Source organism: Onychomys torridus, chromosome 1, assembly GCF_903995425.1.
Source record: "Onychomys torridus chromosome 1, mOncTor1.1, whole genome shotgun sequence".
NCBI classification, from domain to species: domain Eukaryota; kingdom Metazoa; phylum Chordata; class Mammalia; order Rodentia; family Cricetidae; genus Onychomys; species Onychomys torridus.
In genome coordinates this window covers 130,655,692-130,680,525 of record NC_050443.1, presented here as the reverse complement: position 1 = coordinate 130,680,525, position 24,834 = coordinate 130,655,692, and the positions used below count along the sequence as shown (strand labels likewise).

Genomic DNA, 24,834 nt, shown 5'->3' with positions numbered 1-24,834 from the left:
TGAACTGCACCCAAGATCTACTGGTTGAGAGATAAAGTGCATGACAACTGCTTTCACTAAACCAACTAAACTCACATAACCCAAAGCTGAGGACTGAGACACCGCGAACAGGATCCGCACTCACTTGGCTTTGCTTTTATTTTAGTCATTTAGGAACCAATTGATCTTAAAAATTAGAATACTACTTGGTGAATCAAGGATGAGATGTAGAGAAAAACAAACAACAACCCTCTGCCCCCCAATCTGATTATCCCAGTCCCTTTACTCATGACTAGGATCAAATCCTAATTATGGTTACAACACAAACGGCCCTTCTAAGTATGGCCACCAACCACCTAAATCCTCCTCTCTGCCGCTGCTACCTCTGTACTGTACAACACAGCCACACTGAACGCATCATTTCTTGAGCACACAATTTTCTTCCAGCCCTGACTACTTGCCTACACTGCTCTTCCCTCTCCCCTTTCTCTAAGAAAGGAGAAGACATGTAAGAGAAATGGTACTTCTGTGACACCCACACTTCTAAGCAACCAGTTGCTTCTTCGATCTCCTTACCAGTTTCAGCATACTTCTACCTAACACACACACAGCAGTATCATGACTGAATTTCTAACTCTCCAGAAGGATCACAAGCAACTTTAAAACACATTTTACAGCTCATTCATATACAGGTCTGCAGCTCCTAACGCAAAGCAGGAGCCTCATAAAGTTTGCTTAATAAATAAAGGAAGGAAGGAACCAATGTAAGCTTGAAAGTGTATTCCCTGTTACAGAGAAACAAAAGGGTTCTATTAGAATGTCTGCTCCCATGGTTTCAACAATTGCCTACAGGTCCACCAATGGCTACTACATCAGTGATTCCAAATTGGACTCTCTGAGTTTCAGACCAGAATATCCAAGTGCCTCTTCAATGGCTCAAAGTAACTTCAAAATCAGTGGGTCTCACGCTTGATTCACCACATTCTCTTGCTGCCTCTTGTTTCTTCCTTTGAATTTCTCCATCACAAAGCGGTTCCAAGCCTATGGGGCGTCCGCTTTCAGTTTTGCTTCCTTCTTCACATCCAAATATCAAGTCCTAGAGACTCTCCTTTAATATTCTGGAGTCTGTAATCTCTTTCCATCCTCCATGGCAGAAGCAGTGGAGCACACATCTGGAATTGGGCTGGTTGGCCTAAATCAGAGCTTTCCTGCTATCTACTTAGTTACAGAACTCCTCTGCGCCTCACATTCATTGTAACAAAGACTAACAGCAGAGACCACCTCTGAGTTGTCACTTCACATACACACTTAGAACCACACTGGGCTCAGAGTAAATATTCAGTAAGGCAGTAAGCCAGCTTGCTTGCCTCAAGACTGGCCTCAGCTTCTTCTAGTCAGCTACCAGCAAGCCCACTCATCTTCATCTGCACTGCCCCTAACCTCCATTCACGCCTCACCTCTAGCTACTTCCCTAACAGTCACCAGCAGTTCCCAGACTCTGAGGAGAAGGGCTCCACATATATCACATCACTACCCTCACCAATTCTTCTCCCTTATTCTCTTTTAATAATACTGATAACAAATTTAGCAGGAACCACTGGGCATGGCGGTGCTTGTCTTTAATCTCAGCACGAGGGAGGCAGAGGCAAACAGATTTCTAAGATTTTGAGGTCAGCCTAGTTTATATCATAAGTTCCAAGACAACTAGAGCTACACAGAGATCCTGTCTCAAAAATTAAAATAAAATAAAAAGTTATCAAGAGATAGTTGTACCGCCAGACACTTTGCCAAGCATTTCAAATCTATTACCTGAAGTCTTTAACAAAACTGTGAAAGATCTACTAGTATCAAAGCATTTACGGCTATGAAACAGAGGTCACAGAATGGGTAGGTTTCCCTGGGTTATGTAGACAGTGCTGGAGTCCAAGTCAGAAGTCTCTATTGCCTTCTTTCTAGGTAGAGTTTCATTCTCTCTCAACATTTAAATGCCATATTAGCTTCGCTAGCCTTCCTAGTACATGCTGAACACCTCCAACGTGCTGCCTATGTCTATTCTGTCTATTCTGTCGTGGCACATAGCTGCTCAGATAGGCTTTGAACTCTTTTTTTTTTTTTTTTTTAAAGATTTCTTTATTTATTATATATACATCATGTATGACTGTAGGCCAGAAGAGGGCACCAGATCTCATTACAGGTGGCTGTGAGCCACCATGTAGGTGCTAGGAATTGAACTCAGGACCTCTGAAAGAGCAGCCAGTGCTCTTAACCACTGAGCTATCTCTCCAGCCCAGCTTTGAACTCTTGTTCCTCCTGCCTAAGGCTCCAGAGTGCTGAGATTAACAGGCATGTGTCACCATACCTGGCTTATTGTTAAAATGCATATTGCGATTATCACCTGAAAGATAAGCAGATAACAACACAGGATAAAAAGTGCATTTCAGGCAACAACTAAATAATAGGGACACAGGCAGTGAACAAGAAAGCAAAGAGGGAGAGAACAGCTTACTTCTACCCAGCTGTTGGAGACTTAGTGTGTGCTGTGCTGAGGATCAAATCCAAGGCCTGGAGCATGCTAGGCAAATATTCTACCACAAAGCTACATTCCCCTCCTCCTAAAACTTTGGTTCTGACTTCTAGGAGATCATTTCCTGACATAATTTAGAACTTGAGGATAATAATTCCCCAAAGAACAAAGATGAACAATTTCCAAGAGAGAAAAGTCTAAGGCAAGGCTTTGGTTTTATAAAGCAGGGGTATCTTATTTAGAAAGAAAAAAAATTCATATTAGAATAAAAAAGAAACTGTCAAATAGTTGAGTGTTCATCTGACATTGACAACAATTAGCCATCATTCTTAGGTGACTGTGATGTTTGGAGTAGTTTTTTACTAAAGAGTATACATATTTGGGACTGGAAAGACAGCTTGGAGGTTAAGAACACTCACTGCTCTTGCAAAGGACCTGGGTTTACTTCCCAGCACCTATATGGTAGCTAGTGGCCACCAGTAACTCCAATACCAGAGATCTGATGCCCTCTTCTGTCCTCCATAGGCACGCAAGGGATGTCCAGACATACATGCATGGCAGATACCCATGTACATAAAACACAAAGCATAAGTCTACAGATTTACCATGGATGTAGGTTTGTGTGATTACCCGGCTTCCTGGTCACTGACATGCTGAGTGCTCCTAGGAGGTGGCTAACCTTCCTGAAATTCCTAATAGGAAAAACTAATTTATCTTCTTTCTGGCTGGGGTAAATCAGAGCCCTGAAGGTGTTCAACACTTAAAATAAAGGTTAAAGAATGTAATTTCCCTTCATCACGGGAAAAGGTCTTTGACCTTCAGACACCCCAAGACCTAGCTAGCTCTTCTCATGACCGTTCCCCACACAAAGGAATCCGGCACCCCTGAAGTGACTTTACCCATGGAATCAGACGGGGAGAGAAGCTCTGCAAAACCATTCCTCACAGAACACTTGTCTCACTTACGAAATGTCCTTCAGTGGTTTATGTGCACAGGAGCTAAAACAACCTGTCAGGTGAGAATCAGTCACCAGCAGAGGAAACCAGCATTGGAAAACTTGGTGTTCCTTTCACTCCTAGCAATACATCAGTAAGGCCAGCGATGCTTCATATTCACCCCCAGTCTTCTAGTGCCCAAGTGGAGTAAGTGTTCTGGAATCAAAGGCTGACACTGAACTAACTAGTTTTACAAGTTCTCAGCAGTGCTCGAGCCAGGCCCTATTCACCGTTCCACGTGCAGGATGCCTGACCATGAAGGATCTGACTCTAAGGAAGAAGGAAGCGAAAGAACACAACAGTGCAAAGGATTCAAGAGGCTCTTTCAGCTCTGACAGATTAGGTTTGAAAAAAAAAAGAGCAAAGAGGCAAAACCAAAAACAAAAGACGTTTGGGCACTGAACTAATATAACAGCACCTCAGACACCCTGCCACTCAGAGAAAGAAGGCTGCACCACCAGGCTCCTTACTACCTCGAGGGCTGATGTGATGTCCTTTTGACCACTTGAGCAGAACATCTTCCATCTGGACAGCCAGTCCTGTTTCATGCAACAGACAATGTAACCTAAAGCACCTGATCATCGAAGCAAGACCTAGTATAGTCAGTGCTTTACCAGCTAGTTCCAAGAGGCTGGGAAAGCATAACATTTCAGAAGGGAAGTGTCAAAAAGCCAGAGGTGCACCATCTTTACTCACATTGATCATGGCATTAGATGTTATCCTAAAGAGCGTGGCTCGTTCATTGACTTGTTTGATTTTCTCGTTGCTCTCAGCAGGCAGCTTCAGGGACTCCAGCTCACTGAGGGAACGCTGCAGGGCAGTGCCATGCTTAGCTATCAAGTCATTGCACGTGCTCAGGTCCTCCACTTTGCTGGAGAGTGTTCGGAGGGTGTTCTGAAGCTCAGTCTTGTCCGTTTGGGAGACAGACTCTTCATCTCCCGATTCATCTGTAGGGATGCCAAGGTTAAGTTCCGCCTCTAGGACCAGGACTGAGAGTTAGAGCCCCACCTCCTCGGCTCCAAGTAGACAACCATGCTTCACTATGTGCATTCTGAGCAACTGAGGGCTGGCCATTCCAGGATTCCTCTGCAGTGTGGCCCATGACCTACACCATACAGACTTGAGGCACTTCATAAAGGTGCATAGCCTCAGGTCACACTCCTAGACACTTAGATTCAGATGATGAGAGGCAAGGCCTGGAAACCTGCATTTCTCTTTTAAAATTACATGTATTTATAATTATATTTATGGGGGCAAGGGTAGGATACATGTGTCATAGTACATATGTGGAGGTCACAACCCACAGGGGTCAGTTCTCTCTCTCCACTATGCAGATCTCAGAAGTGGAATTCAGGTTGGTCAGGCTGGTTAGCAAGTGCCCTCACCGGCTAAGCCACCTCACTGGCCCAGAATCTGTGTTTCTAGTTGTGACCAAAGCAGTCCTAATGTATGCTGAAGTTTAAGGACCCACTGATGGATATTATGGGAAACCGGATGGCTCTTAGAATTAGGAACATATAACTAAACCCAGTCCTAATGTATGCTGAAGTTTAAGGACCCACTGACGGATATTATGGGAAACTGGATGGCTCTTAGAATTAGGAACATATAACTAAACCCTTCAACTCTTTTTTAAGGCAGCATATCACACAGCTCAGGTTAGCTTTGAACTCCCTTATGTAGCCAATCTGACCTTGAACTCCTGATCCTCTTGCTCCAACTCCTGAAAGAGTGACCACTACACCTAGTTTATGCTGTTCTGGGGAATTAAAGGCTTCATACATAGTAGCTAAGCACTCCTACCAACTGAACTACATCCCCAGCAACAAGCTTTTAAACATTAGCTTGAAGAGTCCAATGTAACCCAAACTAATTATTACTGCAAACCCACCATTATCTTTAGGGAAGCATGCAGGCCGTCTGCAAAATGGGTTGAGAAGCGCAGAGCAGCTTCTGGAGACAAAGTCTACAGTCACTAAAAGCTCTGTTCACTTTTCTTCTGCAAGGGAGAGCTGAACTTCATGATGAACTTATTTGACCCTAAAGCCACTGCAAAAGCAAAACAAGATAGCTCTCAACGCATAAGCCAAGTAGGACTCTGCATGGCACCTCTCCCCATCAGCCCTACTTAACCGTCGTCACTGCAGACTGCTCTTCCAGCAGCGACACTCCTTTGTGAACAAGAAAAGACCTGTCCTTTCTGCTAGACCGGCAGGGGCCAAGGTCACAATGTAACCTGTCGCCACAAAATTGATAAGGCAATAAAGTCTCCTCTCATGGCTTAACAGATATTCGGCGCAGTATGGGAATGATGGAAAACAAGTTGGGCAACTGGCAAACAAAGCCAGAGCTGACCATCTCAGTTCTCTGCCGCTAAGCAAGCGCTTAAGGGCAAATCCTATCATTTTCTTTAGGGAAAAAAAAGCTAATTAAAAAAAAAAAAAAAAAAAAGTTTACGACTTTAAACTGTGTGTGTGTGTGCCCTTAGCAGTCAGAGGCAGCAGTCCTCCTGCAGCTGGAGTCACAAGTGCTTGGGAGCTTCCTGACACAGGTGCTGAGGACTCCTGCCCACTGAGCCATCTCTCCAGGCCCAATAAGATTGTTTTTCAGGTCATCTATCAACTCTGTTACAAATGAGAAGCTATCAGAAGCTGGCCCAAAATGCCAGCACTTAAGACGTGGAGACAGAGGGATCAGGAGTTCAAGAAGGTCATCTTAAACTACAGATGGAGTGAGTTTGGGGCCAGCCTGGGATACGACACTGCCAAAACAAACAAACAAACAAACAAAAAACAGAAGAAAAATATACATAGGTCCAAACAATGAGTTGTCATATTCCCACTACTGAGCTAGTAATGAAGTAATTACATCTCAACTAACATTACAAACAAAAGCACAGGCCAGGTATAGTGGAGCATATCCTTAGTCCTAGCACTCAGGAGGCTGGAGGATGGGGTAAGACCTTGAATCAAAAAAAAAAATAAAAAATAAAAATAAAAAATAAAAAATTAAGCATAAGTGCTATGTCATATCTCTAGTTCCAAGGTTTTTCAATTTTGGCTAGTTAATTCTTTGTTGGGGGGGGGGGTTGTTCTGTATCTCACAGGGAATTGAGCAGTCTCTTTGGCTTCTAGTCTCTATGTGCCAGTCACATCCCAGCTTCCATTATTTTAACTAAAAATGTCTCTAGACATTACCAAACGTCATGTGTGTACGTAGGACTGAACTCAGTTTCCAATGAGAAGCTTGGGATATCTCAGGCATAGGACGGAATCAAAGAACACACTGCAGTCAAGGATGAAAACTTGGGTTCCTTAGGTTCAATGTCCTTTGCTTCATACCTGACTCTGCCAGCATCTTCACAGCCTTGGCCTTGGCCAGTTCCAGGGCTGTCACCCAGCGCTGCCTCTCTACTTCCGAGCTGGCCTTCAAGTGGTAGGTCTGAGCACCACCATTGGAAATGATAAAGTTGCAAGAGTCCTCCACAGTGATGTTGGCTGTGGCAAGGTTGATGGTACCACGGCAGGTGTGTCTCATTTCTGCCTTGGACCTGCCATAGCAAGACAAAAAAGGCTAAACAGAAAGGCAATAGACATTTGTCCTGCTCTGCTTTTAATTCCTTTTCATAACTCTGAGCACTTTGAAAATTAAGTAGTATTAGGAATTAACAATCTTCTTACAGTTCTCTCAACCCTTGGAAATTAAAGCAGTGGGAAATTGCTTTCAAAGCTAATAAGCATTGTGTGAATCAGATTTTATTGCCCCACTGTTCCTCTTACCATTAGCTTTAAAAATAGTCTTTACTGAGCTAGAAATGCATGAAATATTAATTCATCAGTTAATTAAGTATAACTGAATGAGTTTTGACAAGTGGATACAATTGTGCAACCACTACCCCAATCCAAGTGAAGAACATTTCCCTCACCTAACAAAGTTTGCAAGTTATAAAACACTTTATAACCTTGTGCAACAAAAAATTTTGACACTCTCATTCTCTAAGAATAGCTCCATTTTTATACACTGAGCCACCCCCTCACTGTAAATCAGCCCAAATGAGAACTGTCATGCGCACTTAGGGTTATATTGCAGAAGTATATAGAAGGAAAACCTTAAGTGATTAGACTATTAAATATTATTATTGGTCATGGCTCAAATGATAAGAAATAAGAATAGCTATCTGTCTGAGACAACAAAGAATAACCACAAAAGAATCACCAGGCATTTTAATCTTTCTGGAAAAGGTAGTTTCCTAAGTTCCAGACTTTTATTGGTGGGAACTCCTAAGCCATCCTATTAATAGCCAGGAAACTCAGCAGGTCTGCATTCAAGAGGACCGGGTGTAAAAATTTCCCCAATCTCTACTGACAGTTCTATTAATAGACTAACTGTTGAACTTTACAACATTACTTGGTGACAACAAGCCACAAAGCACTTGACATAAAATGTCAGGATTCACATTAAAGATCAAACTCCCAGCACCACTGATCACACAGAGAAAAGTGTGCTCATTTCTTCTCCACTGCTGCTATGTTCAGGGACCTTCACGTTGAAACCGCAGTTTTCCCTGTCCAACTCGGAACATAAAGAGGTCAAAGTCCTTTGCCACAGTACAAAGCAGTAGAGCCAAGCGGCCAAACACACCTGGTACATCCAGAATTCCTACATGCCAGGAAGGGCACACACCCTTCCCCAAACACCAAGATTTACTATGTTTGAGAAAGTCTGTTTACTGCCCTTAGGAAGACAGATCCACCGTTGTTCACACCATCATGTGTAACTTTTCTTTCTCAAATGTGCTAATGAGCAATAAGGGATCATGGGGTGGGGGTGGGGGTCTCAAAGGACTGGCCATTTTCCATGTCCTGCACCTGCCACTGTAACATGAACCCTGCTTTTTCTATTCTTACCTCCCAGTCCCACGCTTCAGTTACATTATGAATAATGCAGGCTGAGTTACAGACCCACAGCTGAAAGCTAGCTCACCCTTACTACTTGGGTCTTCTATCACATTCCTCCTTATTGGTACTTTTCACTAACAGCCTCCCAACATCTCTTCTGCCTCCACTGTCTTCATACACCAAAGAAATTCCTCAGATAATATAAACTCTATAGCTGTTTAACAGACACTAAGAACACTGAGAAGGAAGCAGGCTTGCCACAGCTCTTAGGCTCAGGCAAACATACCTATGGTTATAAATGTTTAGAACAGAGACAGGAAAAGATTCCAAGTGTAGGAAAAGTTCTTCAGTCATTACAATATTACATGATTATTTTCTGGCTAGAAAGTTCTTGCCTGAAAAGGCCAGATGAAATAGTAATTTAACCTCCAGAAGCTAAGAGGAAAACCAGTACTATAGCCTAGGGTGTTGGGGAGAGCTGGGATTCTGTACAAGAGAGCAAGTGATGGGGCATCTGTGTCGAGAAGCAAAAGAAAGGTAAAAAGGAAAGCCTGCTCGTGTCTGTCCTCTGCATCAGAGGACGGAGTTTACGAAGGAAAAGGGCACTTCAGAAATGGCATACGTAAGAGAGTAGGTTTTGGACATGTGACAATCGGAAAAGGAGTAACATAATAAGTAATTCTAGGAAAGAGATGGGATCACAGGCGCCCTACTAGGAAGAAAAAACTGCCAATGCTGTAGGAAAGAGGCACTTCACTGGAATTCTGGGAGTGTGGGTAATGTACAGACTGATCAACTGGACCCTGTGGATGGGCTGGTTTGTGTGAATGGGACCATCCTGGTTGGCAAGGACAGGCTAATGGCATATTTTAGTATGTTTTGAAAGGAGTTTTCATGGGGTTAGCTACTGTGAGAAAGAAGGTAGCAACAAATATGAGGGAGAGAGCAACAGGTAAATTATTAATGTCCAAGATCAACACTGATCAAGACTGATACTGAACAATCAAGTAGCCTGCAAAGCAGATCATGCAAGAATTTGGTTGGATTACAAAGGCCACAGAATAGTCTTAGTTTTTCTTAGATTCACTTTATGTGGGATTTTGTTTGTTTGTTTGTGTTTGGTTTTTGTTTGTTTGTTTGTTTGGGGTTTTTAGAGACAGGGATTCTCTGTGTAGCTTTGTCTGTTCTGTAGACCAGGCTGGCTCGAACTCACAAAGATCTGCCAGTCTCTGCCTCCTGAGTGCTAGGATTAAAGGCATTCACCATCACCATCTGGCTTATTTTATGTCCTTTGGCTGCATTTATGTATGGGCAATAAGTGCTCTTAACTACTGAGCCATCTCTACAGCCCAAGACCATACAATATTAAAGTCCTTGGATAATGCACTTTTTTTTTTCTTTTTGAGACAGGGTCTCACTATGTGGTTCTGGCTGTCCTGAAACTTGCCATGGAGACCAGCATGCATCAAACTCACAGAGATCCACGTACTTCTGCCTTTTGCTGGAATTAGAGGCTGGTTATCATCATGCCCAGCCCTTAATGAACAATTTTTGAAAATGAGGAAACAGTGTTATTAGTGATTTATGAACCAAGTTAGGATATGAATCAACTTAACATTAGAATAATACTCAATTAAAACAAGATATGAGCTTGAATAGATGGGGAAAAAAAACTCTGGGCCAAACTAAAACTTTAAGTGTATGTTATAATCCTAAACTGAGTGCTAGATGAGCAAAAGAAAGGGGCTGTACTAAAACTAATTCAGAATACACAATGCAAATGCACCTACTCACAACTAATGTTGCTTAAGCATGGAGGATGAGCTCTCTTCAGGCATCTTCTATAGTTGAGAAGGGGCAAGCATGTTCTACAACAACCCTCAATTTTTATCCTCAAACTTTCCTTCAAATTCTCTAAGAGACAAGGCAATGCTGTTGATGAGAAAGTGATTTGTTCCCCCTGGGCGTCTTGGTAGCAGAGTGGCTACTGGTGAAACTGCAAGGAAACCCCGCTGAACCCCTCTTCTCATCAGTGCTGTGGCTTCCCCAACTGATGGCCTTTGGGAAGAGATTGCAATCAGAGATTACACTAAGCAAATCCCTCTTAAAGTATACGTCTGTACTTTTTGCATGAAACACATTATAACCGTGATCCATAAACTGTGTTTTAGGTAATTATCTCTGTATCTAATTGGTTCATGTGACACTAACCTAGGTTTTAGGTTACATTGGTATGAACAGTAGTTTCAAATCCGGATTTCTCCAAGACCTTGGGACAGCTGCCCATGCTAAGTATGCTTCCTTGTCAGGAACATGGGAACATGTCCTAACTCCCAAGGAGCTAGGAGATCTATGCATACTGAATGAATGTCGCATGTAAGGCATCCAGCCACAATGCCCAGCCATTGGGAATGCTTATGACCTATCCCCAAATCACCTCTCAACACCTCTCTCTGTCTAGTAATATAAGCCCCAGAGTGTGACATGTTATGACCACGTTATGAGTCATAGTAAGTATACATTAGCCATACCAAAATAAGCATTGGGAAACTTTCATAATCATTTCAAAAACATGCATTCTTCCTTTAATAAAACTTAATCTTAAGTAAAACTAAAAAGAGCACAGAACTGCTGGATAAGACACTCATTCCTGTGGGAGGAGGTGGGGCAAGAAAAAGAAAAAGCTATGTAGAGTACACATCTCCATTCTGGGTTGTCCAAACCTAGAAAGTAAGTGCACACTTGGAGAGGTAAGACATACGGTGGACAGAATCCCGAAGTCTCCCTGTCTGTGGTGTTCTGATGTCTGAATGTGTGGAGTGAGCAAGCAAGGGCAGGTATTATCAAGAGTATATCAGGAACCTTTAATTTTAGAGACTGGAGCACAAAAAGTTAGGAGTTAGAATTTCCACTCTAAGTTCCTGAGAGGCAGTGCCCGGGCTGGGTCTGTGCCCCTCCAGTCTCGCAACAGTGCAGAATGAGCGATTGCACCCACGTGGTAGTGGAAATACAATGGCAGAGCAGATGCTTTCCAAACAATTGCTGACCCAGGGATGGAGGCAGATGGGGCACCAGAGTCGGGTGATGGCGGGGACAGGAGCGGTTCTGACTTTTGCAAGCTGTCAACCCGTACAGGTGACAGACAGGGACCTAGCGCGACCTTGGCTGCGAAGCCTGCCGACAGAGAGTGACAGCGCGGGTTCGTGGGCTGCACGGGGTGGGGGGGAGGCCAGGTGAGCGCGGCGCCCCGGAAGCAGTTACCTGTAGTAGCTCAGTAGCCCGTTGCTCAGCACGAACCATCGCCGCTGGTAGCCTTTGATGTAATTGGTCCATTTGAAGAGCCAGCCCTCTCTAGCAGAGCCCGAGCCCCCGGCGCCCGAACCGCCCGAGCCCGCGGCTGGCGGTGCAGAGCCCGGGCCGCCCGCCGCCACTCCCCCGGCCCCGGGGCCCGGGCCGCCCGCCGCCGCTGCCGTCGCGGACGCCACCCCGGAGCCGGGCCCCGCGTCCCCGCGTCCGCCGCCGCCTCCCACCGCGGGTGGACCCGCACCGCCGCCGCCCGGAGCTGCGATGGCGGCCGGGCCCGGCCCCACTACTCCTCTCAGCTCGGTCGCCGCCATGAGTCGCCGCCGCCCGGAGAGACACGACCGGAACCGCCTACGAGCGCCGCCACCGCCGCCCGGAGCGCCCAACACGGCTAGCGCTTCAGCCGCCGCCGCGCAGCGTCCCCGCCCCGCCAGCCCCGCCGCGGGAAGGAGGGCTCGGCCGCCGGGAAGGAGGGCGGCGATTGGTGCCGCCAAATGTCACTTGCGGAAGACCCCGCGGACATTGGCATTTCTCTCGGGCCTGTCATACTACTCCGCCCAGTGAGAGGCTCGGGGCGCGGCGCGTCCTCCAGGCCTGCTTGCGATTGGCTCAAAGGGAAGCCAATCAGGCAGGTCTACAAAACCATTGGTGCTTTTCTGAAGTCCGAAGACAGGAGGATGCAGAGCACCCGGCCGGTTTGGCTTCCGATTGGCTAGCATTTCCGTCAGTCCTTTCAGTTTATGCTGCTGTCACTGCCACGTCACCCCCGCCCATCGCTCTGCCCTTCATCTTCTTCCGCCCTTAGGGATTGGTGGTTAATATCAGCTGCTCAAGCCTTTCTACCAATTATTAAGCGCGTTGAGGTAAAAGGGGCAGAGCCCGGCCGTCACATCCTCATTCTTATTTTTTATTGGCTGACATCTATGTCTTTCACACATCGATGGAGAGGCGGGGCTATGATTGGAGATGATTGGTTCTGGAAATTGTCAGTGAAAGCTGGGGAAGGCTGAGACATCAAATAAATTCCTGGACGCACGAGTGGGCCGAGCCCTTCTGTTCGCAGCTTTAAGGAAGTAGTGGACTTCTATAAGTGCTCTATGATGTGGGTGTGTTGTGGAATTCCCTCCTTCTGAATTAAGATTTGCAGATGGTCTTGATAGAGAGAGATGGATGGTTCCTAGATCCTCCTAGGGATTCCCTTCTCAGGCCCTGATTCCCGAAGAACCGAGAAGGAGCTTCCTTAGCTCCCTCCTGGACCCACGACGCCTCCCTCCCTCACACCCCATTCCCTTTCTTGGTTTACCCTCTATCTCTTCATTCTAGATTGTTACACACTTCTACTGATTCCGACCATCTATTTGCCGACATAGTTTCCGGGCAAAAACCTACCTGCCTTTATATTTCTTTTCCAGATCTAAAGGCCCTTGTTAGGTTTAGTGTGGTAAAAAAAAAAATACAAATAATTCTCTTGTTTGTTGTTGGATTTTTGTTGTTTTGTTTTGTACTGAGTGTTGAATCATTAAGTTTGTTGAGTTTAATTACAGCTTATGTTGGGAGTCATAAAATCAGTAACTAGTGCAGCATTGAGCTATTGTAAACTATTATAAAAATAGCCAAAATCTGTACTTCGGGAACCTCATACCTGTTACAGTTTAGCACTTTGAACTGGCAGTAGTAATAAGATTCAACTTTTATTTATTCTAATTATGTGTGTGGATGTGTGTCTCTGTGTGCTTGTGTGTTAGCACTTGTGTGCAGGTACTTGTGGATGCCAGAAGAGGACATACGACCCCCTGGAGCTGGGGGAATGGAAACTGAACTTGAGTTCTAGAAGAGCAGGAAGCACCTTTAACCATCTTTCGGTTAGGGTCTGAGAGAAGCCCCCAAGAAAGACCATCAGTCACATATGCAATCAGCAAGAGCATTTATTATTTCCAACATGTTGGGGTGGCAAATGGCGACGCCGAAGGGAGATCACAAGCTTCTTTGAAGCAGTATTAGGGGTTTCCAGGGAGAAGGGATTAATCTGGTGCTGATTGGTGGAGGAAAGATTAGTTTGGGGGCTGATTGGTGGGAGGCTCCTAGTGGTTAGGGACCTTCTAGCTGCAGGGCAGGGGAAGCTATCTTTAGGAGGAGAAGGCTTGGGGGGAGGGGCGCTACTGATGAGCCAGCAGAAGGCTGTAGGTCGCTTACTGATTGGTTGCCCCTGAGTTGTGGTCTTCCTGAGAACTGCTTGCTCAGCTCCAGCCAGTTCCAGTAAACTCAAACTAAGGCCTGGTCCCTGGCAGGGCTGTTAGAAACCTGTCGTGGCTCCGGTCTGGCTCCCTGGCCCTCTCACTCTCTAGCTCCGGGAGTTCTTTTTAGATCCTGTAAAGGATCTATTTTCCGCATCGATGTCAAGAAAGTAATCTAAATGAGGCGGTGGTGGTGCACGTCTGTAATTCCAGCACTTGAGAGGCAGAAGCAGGAAGATCCGTGAGTTCAAGCCCAGCCTGGTCTACAAAGTAAGAGCCGTACAGCCAGGGCTACACAGAGAGACCCTGTCTCCAAAAAACAAAAAGGACAGCAGCCATAGCTTTCACCTGGTAGTGGTGCTTTTAAACCAGCACTCAAGAAGCAGAGGCGGGCAGTCTACAGAGTGTGTTCCAGGGTGGCCAGGGCTACAAAGAGAAACCCTGTCTCCAAAAAAACAAAAGAAAGAACGTAAATTGAGCTTGTTCTGTTTGGAAAGTCTGGCTTCTCACTTGGGTTAAGAATGTGTACAGGTAACAGGAAAATGGAGAGACCTTACAAGAATGCAGTTGTAATAAAGTTCGTTTGAATTTTGACCAACTGCAAACAGATGTAAAAAACGGGAGCAGTGCTGCCTGCCATGTGTCCCTCCGTCCAGTGTGCCATCACCAAGGAGAAACACCCACTTTTAAAACCAGGAGATCTGGCTGTCCCCATTCCAACCCAGGAAGCTGCTTTCACATCGCTCACCCAGGGACAACATTTTTAGGAAGTCTGCGTGGTCTTGCAGCACAAAGTATAAATGTCATCAGTGAATGAAATTTTCTTGCCAAAACAATCGAAACCGAATCAAGTAAAGCCTGTAGATCTGAACTCTTGTTTCTAGGGTCTAGAGAAAGCCATTCAATGATAATCCAAGGAGACAGCCAAATCAAGAATGTGGGGTCTGGAGAGATGGCTCAGTGGTTTTCTGCTCTTGCTCAGGAAGCACTTCTCTCAGCTCAAACCAACAATCACTGGTCATTCCAGCTCCAAAGACCTGATGCCTCTGGCTTCCTCTGGCACCTGCATTCAGGTGAACATACCCACACAACAACACACGATTTTAAAATACTTATTTTTAAAGAATGAATGTAAAGACTGAAGATGTAGCTCAGCTGGGGGAGGACTTGCCTGGCATGCACGAGAACCTGAATTCCGGGGCTGGAGAAATGGCTCAGTGGTTAAGAGCACTGACTTCTCTTCCAGAGGACCTGAGTTCAATTCTCAGCACCCACATGGCAATTAGCAACTGTCTGTAACTCCAAGGTCTGACACCCTCAAACAGACATACAACTAGGCAAAAGAACAATGCACATAAAAAAATAAATAAAAATAAATAAATTATATATATTAAAAAAAAAAAAAAGAGGGAGCTGGAGAGATGGCTCAGAGGTTAGGAACACTGGCTGTTCTTCCAGAGGTCCTGAGTTCAATTCCCAGCAACCACATGGTGGCTCACAACCATCTGTAATGAGATCTGGCTCTCTCTTCTGACCCGCAGGGATACATCCAAACAGTATACAGTATATACAGAATACTGTATACATAATAAATAAATAAATCTTTAAAAAAAAAAACAAAAAAAACAAAAAAACCTGAACTCCTCCCCTAGCACCACACACACCAGGAGACAGAGGCAGTAAATTTATTTAAGGCCAACCTGGGCTACATAATAGGGTGATTCTGTTTGCTAACTAACAAACAAACTTAAAGACACAGTCAAATAATACCATATTGGATTCTGGTTCTGCAAAAATGACTTAGACTTTTTTTTTTTTGTAAGCATAGTTGCAAAACTGTCTAGTTTTACCAGCCTGTCGCTAGGTAGTCACTACATTAGTTCAGTGCTAATGTGGGAGATCTGAAAATAAATCTTTAAGTTTGGAAAGCTGGCCAGGCATGGTGGTGCACACCCTTATCCCAGCACTCAGGAGGCAGATGCAGGCAGATCTCTAAGTTCAAGACCAAACTAGTCTACAAATTGAGTTCCAGGACAGCTAAGGCTGTTACATAGAGAAACCCTGTCTCAGAAAACCAAACAAACAAAAAGATTTGGAAAACTATGCCAAAATATATAGAAGTAAATGTTACATTTTCTGTAATTTCCTTCAAAATGATTCAGCTCAAAAGGCAGAAAAAGGAAGACAGCCACTGAATCACTGTGTAAATTGTCATTAGTGAGACAGAATATCTGAGAAATGACTTACAGTAGGAAGAATTTATTTTGCCTTATGCTCTCAAAAGTTCCTGTTCAGGCTCTCTTTGTTCCACTGATTCTGGGCCTGTGTGATGAAGACAGAACATGGGGAGCGTGGAGCACTGCACAAAGTTTAGTGCAGCAAAGCTCCTTGCTTGTTGGCCAACAGCAAACAGAGAGGGGCCAGGTCCCCAGTGGTCTACTTCCTCCAAGCCTTAGAGAGATGGCTCAGCAGTAGGAATGCTTCTCTCTCTCTCTCTCTCTCTCTCTCTCTCTCTGTATCTCTTTCTCTCTCTGGTTTTTTTGAGACAGGGTTTCTGTGTGTAACAGTCCAGGCTATCCTAGAACTCACTTTGTAGTCCAGGCTAGCCTTAAACTCACAGAGATCTTCTTGCCTCTGACTGACCCCCAAGTGCTCGGATTAAAGGTGTGCACAGCATTGTCACTGCTCAATATCCAGCACCCTTAACTCCCAACTGTCTTTAATGCCAGTTCTAGGGGATTTGGTGCTTCTTTTGACCTCCTTGGGCTCCTGTACACACATGGTATACATATATATTCTCAGCCACACACAGCTGTACATAAATTTTTAAAAAATGTATTCCTCTATTGATTAGTTCAAAGCCCTTATAAATCAGTCACCTCTCAATGATTGATCCCACTACATGGGGAACCAAGTCTTCAGGAAAGGAGCCATTCGGCAGGTACTGCGTGTATGTAAATCATCACAGGCATGTGTACTCTAAAATCTGCACACATGCAGATGTGCATACCTATGTGCCTACATAAAAAGCAAATATAGCAAAAATGGAGGAGGTCTTGCATGGTTGGTAGGTTGGTTGTTTTTCTTCAAATAGCTGTGGGTGGTGGCACATGGTTTTAATCTCAGCACTTGGCAGGTAGAGTCAGGATCATCTCTGAGTTCAAGGCCAATCTGATCTACTGAGCCAGTTCCAGGTCAGCTAGGGCTATGCAGAGAAACAGTCTCAAAACAAACAAACAAACAAATAAACAAACAAACAAACAAACAAAGAAAAAATACTTTAAAAATACTAATTTGAATTATTATTGTTACTCTGCACTGCCTCCAGAATACAACTCAGAATTTTTAGTCTGGCAGATGAGGCCCCTTTGTGAATCATCTCTGCCCTCCACCCTCCTCTCCTGCTTTGGTCTCCATGCTCCATTAAATTGATCTGCACACCTTCTCCAGGTGATCTCTGGACTTCCTCTGTCTGGTGCCTTTGTAGAGGCTTTCTCTCCATTTAGAGGCCAATGGGATTACCACATTTTTTTTTAACCTTTTTAGAGCTTTATTGGGAGGGAGGGAGAGAGAGAGAGAGAGAGAGAGAGAGAGAGAGAGAGAGAGAGAGAGAGACTTCGTGGAGGGAAGAGAGCAGAAAGAGAAAAGCAGATTACCACATTTTTATAGAATGTCATGATTTCCATACTGTATCATATCTCCCTTCTTCAGATTCAGACTTTTTCTATGGTATTGTCTTAAGTGTTGGTCAAAACACCAGAGAAAAGCAACTTGAAGAAGAGGACATTGGGATCACAGTGTTTTGCTTTTGTTTGTTGGTTTGGTTTTTGTTTTGTTTTGTGTGCATGTGGGTACGTGTGTGGATGCATATACACTTGTGCACAGAGGCCAGAGGTCAACCTTGGGTCATGTTTCTCCGATCACCTTGTTTTTAGTGACATGGGCTTCTCATTGGCCTAGAACTTGCTGATCTGGCCACCCTGGGTGGCCATGGAGCCTAGGGATCCACTTAGCTCTGCCTCCCCAGCACTGAGATCACAGATGTGCACTACCACCATATCCAGCTTTTTAAATAAGGGTTCTGGGGCTTAAACAAGTATTTTGTTTTGTTTTATTTCCAAAGCAAAACCCTTTACCGATTATCACTCCAGTCCCCATTATAGAATTTCCACAAAAATACTTTGTTCCTAATTACTCCCTCCTTGCCTCTGCTGGTCCCTTCTCTCCTCCAAACAGTCCCCCATCTGCTTTCCTGTAATATGCATTCCATTACTTTCTAGTTCGTTTTCCTTCTGAGCATACAAGTTTTTATAGAAACATGTTTCCTACTTGTCAGGTTAAACTTTTTAAAATTTCTTTTATTTTTGGTTTTTTGAAACAGAGTTTCTCTGTGAAACAGTCTGGGCTGACCTGGAACTCACTCACTCTGTAGACTAGGCTGGCCTTGAACTCACAGAGATCTGCCTGCTTCTGCCTTGAGAGTGCTGGGATTAAAGGCATGCACCACCACCACCCAGCTCCCTGGGATATTTCGCTAATGGTGCAGATGTTTGTGGTGATGCAAACCTCATTAATGTAATGTAATTAATTGCATAGCCAATAAAACACATTGTTATTATGAAAGGTAACCTTTTTTTTTTTAAATTTTAGTTATTGATCAATTGATTTTGTGTGTGGGGGGGTGCGTGTGTGTTTTCAATAAAAGTACTCACCATATATCTCAGGCTGGCCTGGAACTTGCTCTGTAGACCAGGCTGGCCTTGAACTCAGAGATCCAACTGCCTCTGCCTCCTGAGTGCTGAGATCAAAGGCATGGACCACTGCTGCCCAGCCTAGGAGTCTCTTTGTAAAGATGAATGTGAAGTAATTTGAGTCTGTCTTAGACTGAAGTCCCCCAAGGCTTTGCTGGGGAGCATTCCTTCTGGGAAATGAAAGCAGCAGGAAGGGTCTGAAGCAAAAGAATGCAGTGGCAGCAGAGACCCTCAAGCACAGTATGAGCTGGACCGGAGTCGGCTTACTGAAGTGTTCAAGCTTCAGAGTAGAGGAGGCTCAGCCTTTCCCCTGACGATTGTCCAGGGAGTGGGCAATCCTGAGAAACAGACACTCAGCTGTGAGCTGTCGGCTGTCGGCCACCAACACTCCCAGCTGAGGACAGTGCTTAGTCCTAAGGTGGGCATCTTGGTGTGTGTGTGGGGGGGTTTCAGAGAGTCCTGTACTCCACAAGCACGTCCCCTCTTAGGTCAAGACATTTTCAGTCCACTTAACCTACATTAAAGATCCTGGTAGAAGCTACACTTGGTAACCCTGTTGTTACTTGCCAAAGGGACACTAATTCCTGCTCTCCCTAGGTAGGATTCTTAAAGCCTACCAGTTCCAGGTACTGTTCTCAGAGTGGGAAAGAGCTTGGGGAATGAATTCTATTTTTGTAACCACTGGGGATTGGTCTAATCTCCTTTGTTTGCTCTCTAACTTTTCCTGGAGCAAGGGTTGTCTCTGACCTTCCTCAGAATGATGTAATTCATTGAAACTAAGGAGACAGAGTGAATGTGTCAGAACGGATCCTTTGACAGAGGCTGGAGGGAAGTAATGGACCTTCTGCTTTTGGATCCTTAGGCTCAACAAGCACATTAGGTGTGTTTTGTGTCTAGCCATGTGGAGAGCATCATTGTGTGTTTTCAAATAGGACAGTTTCACATGCCCTCACAGGAGGTACTATTCAACTTATTCTTTCAGTCACAATGTCCCAGGGCCTTGATCACCTGGGCTTAAGTCCTGGTTTTGTTAAATAAACTCCATCTTGGGCTGTTTATACAACAGCTGGACAATTTCCTCATCACCATATTAATAACTGTTTTGTAAGGATTTGGAGAAGGATTATGAAAACACAGGAACTGTGCCTTGATACATGATATTATATGCTAATTGTAATTATTAATTGTGCCAGGTCATTAGAGTTCAACATATCTCACCCAAGTTGTGGTTTGGATTTGAAGCGTCTCTCCTACAGGTTCATATGCAGAAGGTTTGGTTCCTAGCTAACGCGTATATTAAAAGGTGACAGGATCACAGGATCTAGCCTCATCATTTGTAAACTCATAGCTGACTGGGTTATTAGGAGATGGCTTAGGGCCAGCCTTTGAAGGGCTATCTTGATTCCCGGACTCTTCCTTTCTTGCTCTACCTTTGCCCACTGTGAAGGGAAATGCTCCATCCACCACATGTTCCCTGCCTTGATGCTCTGTCTCATCACACCCAGAAGCAATGGAACCATGTGAGCATGGGCTGAACCCATGAGACCCAAATCAGCCCTTCATCCCTTAAGTTGTTGTTAAAGCTATTTTTTAAAAAAATGTGTGTACATGCATGCATGCTGGTCTGATGTGTACCACATGCAAGCAGTGTCTGGGGAGGCCAGGGAAAGTGTTAGATTCCCTGGAATTAGAGTTACAGGGAGTTATGAGCTACATGATTAGGGTACTGGGAACCACACCCAATCTTCTGAAAGAGCAGCAAGTAATCTTACCACTGGGCAATCTTTCCAAATTCCCCAAATTGTTTTATTATAGATATTTTGTCTGAGCAACTACAAGCTCAAACAGTTTTCAATGAGAGCTGTAGAGAACGTCTGGGAACATTTGAACTTCTTAGAAGCAGAAGTGGACCGTTATTTCATGTAAAGTATTTTCATGTGTCCTGCTGTTTGTTTTCATACTGTCCTCACTCTTCTACCTACATTTTTGTGGAGAGGCCAAATGAGACCCACAGAAGTAAAGAACCTGCAAAGGCAGAGCCTCTATTCAAACACAGACATGACTAGGCATGTCATATATTACCTATGCTTCGTTATCTTTTACTTATTTAATTAGGTTTTTCGAAACAGGTCATCTGGGTAATAATAGTCCTGGCTGTCCTGGAATTCGCTTTGTAGACCAGGCTGGCCTCAGACTCACAGAGATCCACCTGCTTCTGCCTTCCAAGTGCTGGGATAAAGGCGTGTACTACCACTGCCCTGCAATTTTTGCCTCTTTTAACTCACAATTTTGTTTCAGAATTTTTCCTTTAAATTTGTTTTGTTGTGTTTATTTTATGTATGTATGTATGTATGTATGTATGTATGTATGTATGTATGTTCATATGTGTGCACATCTCACAGTTCTCATGAGAAAGCAAAAAGACAACTTTTGGGGACCGGTTCTTTCCTTCTACCTTGGGGGTCCTGGGATTTGAACTTCAGTCATCAGACTCAGTGGCAGGAGTCTTTACCTACTGAGCCATCTCGCCCACCCTAATTTATAGGGGGATAAGAAAACAAATCAGGATCCATTCAAAGTAGGAGTCACAGGGACGGGGGGAATGTGGCTCAGTGGTAAGGCACACACCCAGCGTGCACAAAGCCCTGAGGTCAAACCCCATCACCACATTAAAAATGGGTGTGGTGGCAAATGCTTGAAGTCCCAACACTTGGGAAGCAGAGGTAGGAGGATCGGAAGTTCAAGGCTGTTCTTGGTTATAGTGCAAGTTTGAGGACAGCCTGGGCTGTGTGTGGCCTTGTTTCAAAAATGGCAAGAAAAGTAAACAAACACAAGGGCCAGTGAGACAGCGCTACCTGGGAAGGTGCTGGCTGCCAAGCCTGATGACCTAAATTCCAGCCCCAGAACCCACAGAGTGGAAGGAGAGAACCAGCTCCCTCAGGTAGTCCTCTGACCTGCACATCTGCGCCGCGGTGTGAACCCCTAATGGATAAATAAGAGGCGTCAAGGTGTCATCAACACAGCAGAATGACCTTTGACTTAATTTTGATAGCATATACATTTTCTTATATTTTAAAAGGGTCATAGCAGGGTACAAGGGATCTGATCAGGTAAATGGGAGAGTGAGAGCCCCTAAGGGATGAGGAGAGAGGTGAACAGAGAAGGTGGGAGGAAGGTAAAAGGGAATGGCAGGACACAGGTGATCAGGTAGGGGAAATGGGAAAGGGGGCTACTTAGAGGAGGAAAAAGGAAGGGAGATGGGTAACACAACAGTATGGTAATCTGACAAGTCCACAAGGATTATACTGTTATTTATAGCTACAATACATGTAGTTCTGTGTATACATAGTCATATATAGTTTTAAGAAACTTTTCTCTTTTGGGCTGATGATGCTTTCTCCAAGAGCCAAAGACCACCTCACAAAATCCTCAGTACCAGACATGAGAAGCCTCCTTTTGAGTTGTTGACCAGGACTGTCCAAGAGACTCCAAAACACTACAAACTATTGCTTTGCCCTTGGTTGCCCCCTAGAGCTGGAAGGTAAGTCCCCATTTCCAAAGACACCATGCACTTCAGACACAGGGCCAGAGGCACCTGAGCTGGGTAGACCTGAATGCCTCCTCCCAGAGGACTACTTTTGATGGTACCCGAAGGTTCCATGCAGGCTTCCAAAGAAGGTAGGCAACCAACAGTCCTACCTAGCTATGATGTCTATGAGCCACAGCAACAACAAGCATAGCGTGATCACGCTATGGGTGTAGTAGTGGCACACAGACCTTGGTGTAACCAACAGCTCTCTAACTGGATTAAAAACCTGCTCAACAAAAGAGAGACCATGCCTAGTATTGGAAACCTAGCTGACTATTTCATGCTATTGAAGTCATGGTAATTAGAGGAGAATCTACAACTACTAATTTACTAAGCCAGAATAATCCCTAACAACAATCTATAAATGTTTGTCCTTATATTCACAGAGAGGTATAGTCTTCACCCCTCATCAAGGAAACTTCTCTTTGCAACAGATGGAGACCCAGGAAGACATAACCAATCAAAGTATAGAGTTGTGGAGTCTAGTCCCAGTAGATACATTTACAAAACACTCACACACCTAAGGTCAGGGATTATTGCTGAAGATGGGGCAGAAAGAATGTAAAAGCTGGAGGATTAGGGAGTTTGCTGTGAGATTGTATCTTATAGTCAGAGGCTATACCTGTAAAGTCTCACCTACGTGACTGCCCAAACATGAGCTGAACAAGAATGGCATCAATGAACATGCCAGACTAGATGAGGAAAAAAACATGGGGAGTCAACCATGTGCAAAGAATTATAGTCTATTGAGGAAAGCTGGGAGCAGGAGAGGTGGTCCTCCCCAGGGAAGAGCACACCAATTGTCAAGTGCTAACTGGTCAGCCCTGAAAGCACAAGTAACATTTTATGGACTCAACAGGTTATATAAACATGTATAAAAATACATATATGGATGCAATATGTATCTTTAGTGAGAAAAGGAGAGGCCATGCCTTTGAAGGAGAGTAGGGAGGGGTATATAGGAAGGTTTGGAGGGAGGAAATGGAAGGGAGAAATGTAATTAAATTGTAATCTCAAAAATAGACAACGAAAAAATTATTCCCTTGGGACACAGTGGTTTAAAATGTTTGTAATTGTGGGTCAGGAGGACCCACATTCAGTTCTTAGCACCTACCTATAACTCCAGGTCTTTTGGCCTCCATGGGCACTGGCACTCATGTAGACACACACACTCTCTCTCTCACACACACACAGAGTAAATATCTTTAAAAAGTTATTTCCTAAATGATTTCGCCTTTTTTGTTTGTTTACTTGTTTCGTTTTTCCGTTTTGAGACAGGGTCTCATGTAGCCAAGGCTGGCTTTGAACTCCTGACCTCTTGCCTCTACCTTTTAAGTGCTGGGATTTTAGGGAAACATCTTCACTGCTGACTAGTCACCTTCTCTCTTAAAGGCACAGATTCCGCATCTTGCAGAAGAGGGAAAACAGTGTGAAATTTTATTAGGGTACCTCTTATATTGTGGGTGTGACTTCTCCTGTAAAATTTATGTTGAAGTTCAGTTGCCCATGTGAGACAATTAAGAGGCCATGGGACTTTTAAGAGGTAATTAGGTTATAGGGTCTCCACTCTCATGCAGGATTAATAAAGCGCCATAAAAGTGGGTTAGTTATCAGGAGGGCTTGTGCAGTGGGTCAGTTGCTCTGTTCCTCAGTTCTGCACTCACTTCCTTTAGCCTCTCCATCATGCATGGAACAGCACAGGGCCCTCAGCCAGAGGAGCAGATTCCAGAGCCATGCTCTTGGACTCTCTACTTTAGCAATTTTGTTAGAGCAATAGCTTAGGTCTTAGTCTCTTTCTACTTCCGTGCCCTGGTGATTGCTAAGGGTGGACAGCAGGTGTTTTTTACTTTCATTTTGCTCTTAGAAATGCTATCTTTCTGATGCAGTGAGGCTGGATCCCTTTCCAGCTTTTGAGGTCTATTCTGCTCCCTTCCTAATGCATGTCCTATGATCCTACTCCTGTTACTCTGGTGATACTGACCTTCAGGAGCTTCCTTTCTTGCTTTTAGATTTATTTATTTCATCTCATAGGTATGACTGCTTAATCTGCACTTATGTATGTGCACCACTTGCATGCCTGGTGCCTGCAGAGGTCAGAAGAGGCCACTGGGTCCCCTGGAACTGGAGTTATGGATGGTTGTAAACTAGTATGTGGGTGTTGGGATCTAAACCCTGGGCCTCTTCAAGAGCAGTGTTCTTACCCACCCAGCCAGCCTTATACAGCAAATGCTCTTAACCACTGAGCCACCTCTCCAGCCCCCTCTAGTGGCTTCTTAACATTTTTGTTTTGTTTAGTTTTTCTGTTTTGTGTTTTCCAGACAGGGTTTCTCTGTGTAGCTTTGTGCCTTTCCTGGAACTCACTTGGTAGCCCAGGCTGGCCTCAAACTCACAGACATCCGCCTGGCTGGGATTACAGGCGTGCACCACCACTGCCCGGCAACATTTTTTTTTTTTTTCTTTTTAAATACTGGGTCTCACTCCATAGCTAGCCTTGAATTCAGACAGTGGTCCTCTTGTCTTAGTCTCCCAGGAGCAGGGATTACAGGCTTGCACCCCCACTT

General features: G+C 44.5%; 1 protein-coding gene across 1 annotated transcript in view; it reads right to left on the bottom strand.

Moving 5' to 3' along the window:
- LOC118595424 (oxysterol binding protein) overlaps positions 1–12,147 on the bottom strand; it is a 33,930-nt gene extending 21,783 nt beyond the window's left edge. Inside the window, exons 1-3 of the mRNA XM_036205957.1 lie at positions 11,658–12,147; positions 6,840–7,048; positions 4,195–4,445 (exon numbers count right to left, since the gene is read on the bottom strand). Coding sequence (XP_036061850.1) covers positions 4,195–4,445; positions 6,840–7,048; positions 11,658–12,013 — 816 coding nt within the window. The 5' untranslated portion in view covers positions 12,014–12,147. The remainder of the gene's footprint in view (positions 1–4,194; positions 4,446–6,839; positions 7,049–11,657) is intronic.
- Positions 12,148–24,834: the final 12,687 nt, after the last annotated feature.